The 1,724-nt window shown below is 47.9% G+C and overlaps 1 protein-coding gene across 1 annotated transcript in view; it reads right to left on the reverse strand.

Annotated features, from left to right (window-relative positions):
• The window catches only part of ANO1 (anoctamin 1), a 144,311-nt gene that overhangs the window by 78,593 nt on the left and 63,994 nt on the right, over positions 1-1,724 (reverse strand). Inside the window, 2 exon segments of the mRNA XM_012557644.1 lie at positions 28-179; positions 1,265-1,363. Of these exon segments, the coding sequence (XP_012413098.1) occupies positions 28-179; positions 1,265-1,363 (251 nt within the window).

A 1,724-nucleotide genomic window follows, 5' to 3' on the forward strand; every position in this document is an offset into this window, starting at 1 on the left:
GACAAAGGGTCCCAGGGCCCCACTTACAGGTGCTGCTTCTCCCGGGAGAAGGGGTAGGACAGTCTCTTGGTGGCCTGGGGCCTGTGCTCGGCCACCCGGGGCTGGATGGGGTCCGTGATTTTCTGGAGCACCGAGTTGATCTTTTTCAGGAGGCCGCGGGTCTCATTGATGTGGTACATCTGCAGACGAGACGGGAGGTGGGGGGCCACATCACAGCGCTGACTCAGGCTATCCTCAGACCCTTCACAGAATGGCCCCTCCCCCTGGGGGAGCCCGACCTGGGGGCAAAGCTGAGGTGGTCCAGACACGCCCTCCATGCTCAGGCTCCCTGACAAACCCTGACAGCTCAGAAGCTCAGGAGAGCTGAGCCAAAGGAGCAATTATAGAAAGTTCCAGAACGCTCTCTCCCAAACTTCACTTTTGTTCAAAAAGATGTAATCCAAATGATCTCAGTGGATGTGAGAGGTGGTGGATTGACTTATACAGAGTGGCTCCACCCCGCCTGTGACCTCTCCACACACAGAAGGAAGCACAGACTCGAAATAAGGGTCAGGAAACACACCGTATAACCACTCTCTCTCCATAAAGTTTTCCGAGATTAAAAAGTAAAGTCCAAAGCACAGGGCATTTTCAGGGCAGCAAAGCTATTCTGCATGATACCGGCGCGGTGGACACATGGCATCACGCGTCTGTCAAATCCCACAGGACCGTATAACAAAGAGCGAGCCCTCATGTGAACTGCAGACTTTAGTTAATAACAACACATCAGCACTGGTTCATCCATCGTCACAAAAGTATCACAGAAACGCATGATGTGAATAACAGGAGGAGTGTGCAGGGGGAGAGGGGACATATGGGAACTCTCAGGACTACTGTTCCATAAACCTCAAACTGCTCTAAAAAATAAAGTCTATTAAAATCCTCGGGAGGGGGGGGGAAGAAAAATTCCAACAATCCAGAAAATGTAATTAGAATAAATCTGATAGATTAGCTGAGACACCACGAGTGTATAAAACCAGAGTCTAGAGTTTAATTGTATTTGTATTTATAATAAATTGAGGCACCGAGAGGCAGGCTCTTCTGCTCGCTTCATATCCTGGTGGGGTGGGTTCTGGGGTCTCGAAATATCATCCTGGGGCTGGGTTGTATCCTCTATATCGGGACATAGAGATTTGCGTGTCCTGAGGCCGAAACAACTGGGGGCCTCTTGGTAATATCGTTCAGAATTGGCTATCTATTTACAGGTAGAAAAATCCCCACCAACCTTCTTTGTAGGCATCTTGAGTTTCAAAAATTCAGCTTCTCTGCAGAGGACGTTCCAGGGGGCATGGATTTTGACAAACCCAATCCCGTGAATTTTGGTCTAGAAATAGAAGAACAGTTCTCAGTCAGAGAAGGCAGACACATGTTGAAACTATTTTACCCCCAGATGCGGTTACAATGTACTGAGTAGCTACTTCAAAGCGTTCTAAAGAAAAGACATCACTTTGACAACTAAGGTGCGCCTGACCCAAGCCATGGTCATTCCAATCTCCTCACATGCATGCGAAAGCTGGACAATGAAACAGGAAGACCAAAGAACATTTGAACAGAGGTATTGGTGAAGAACATTGACTAGACCACGGACTGCCAGAAAAATGAACAAATTTGTCTTAGAAGAAATACAACCAGAATGCCCCTTAGAAGTGAAGATGGCAAGACTCTGACTTGCTTACTTTGGACAC

Source organism: Trichechus manatus, unplaced genomic scaffold (assembly GCF_000243295.1).
Source record: "Trichechus manatus latirostris isolate Lorelei unplaced genomic scaffold, TriManLat1.0 scaffold00113, whole genome shotgun sequence".
NCBI classification, from domain to species: domain Eukaryota; kingdom Metazoa; phylum Chordata; class Mammalia; order Sirenia; family Trichechidae; genus Trichechus; species Trichechus manatus.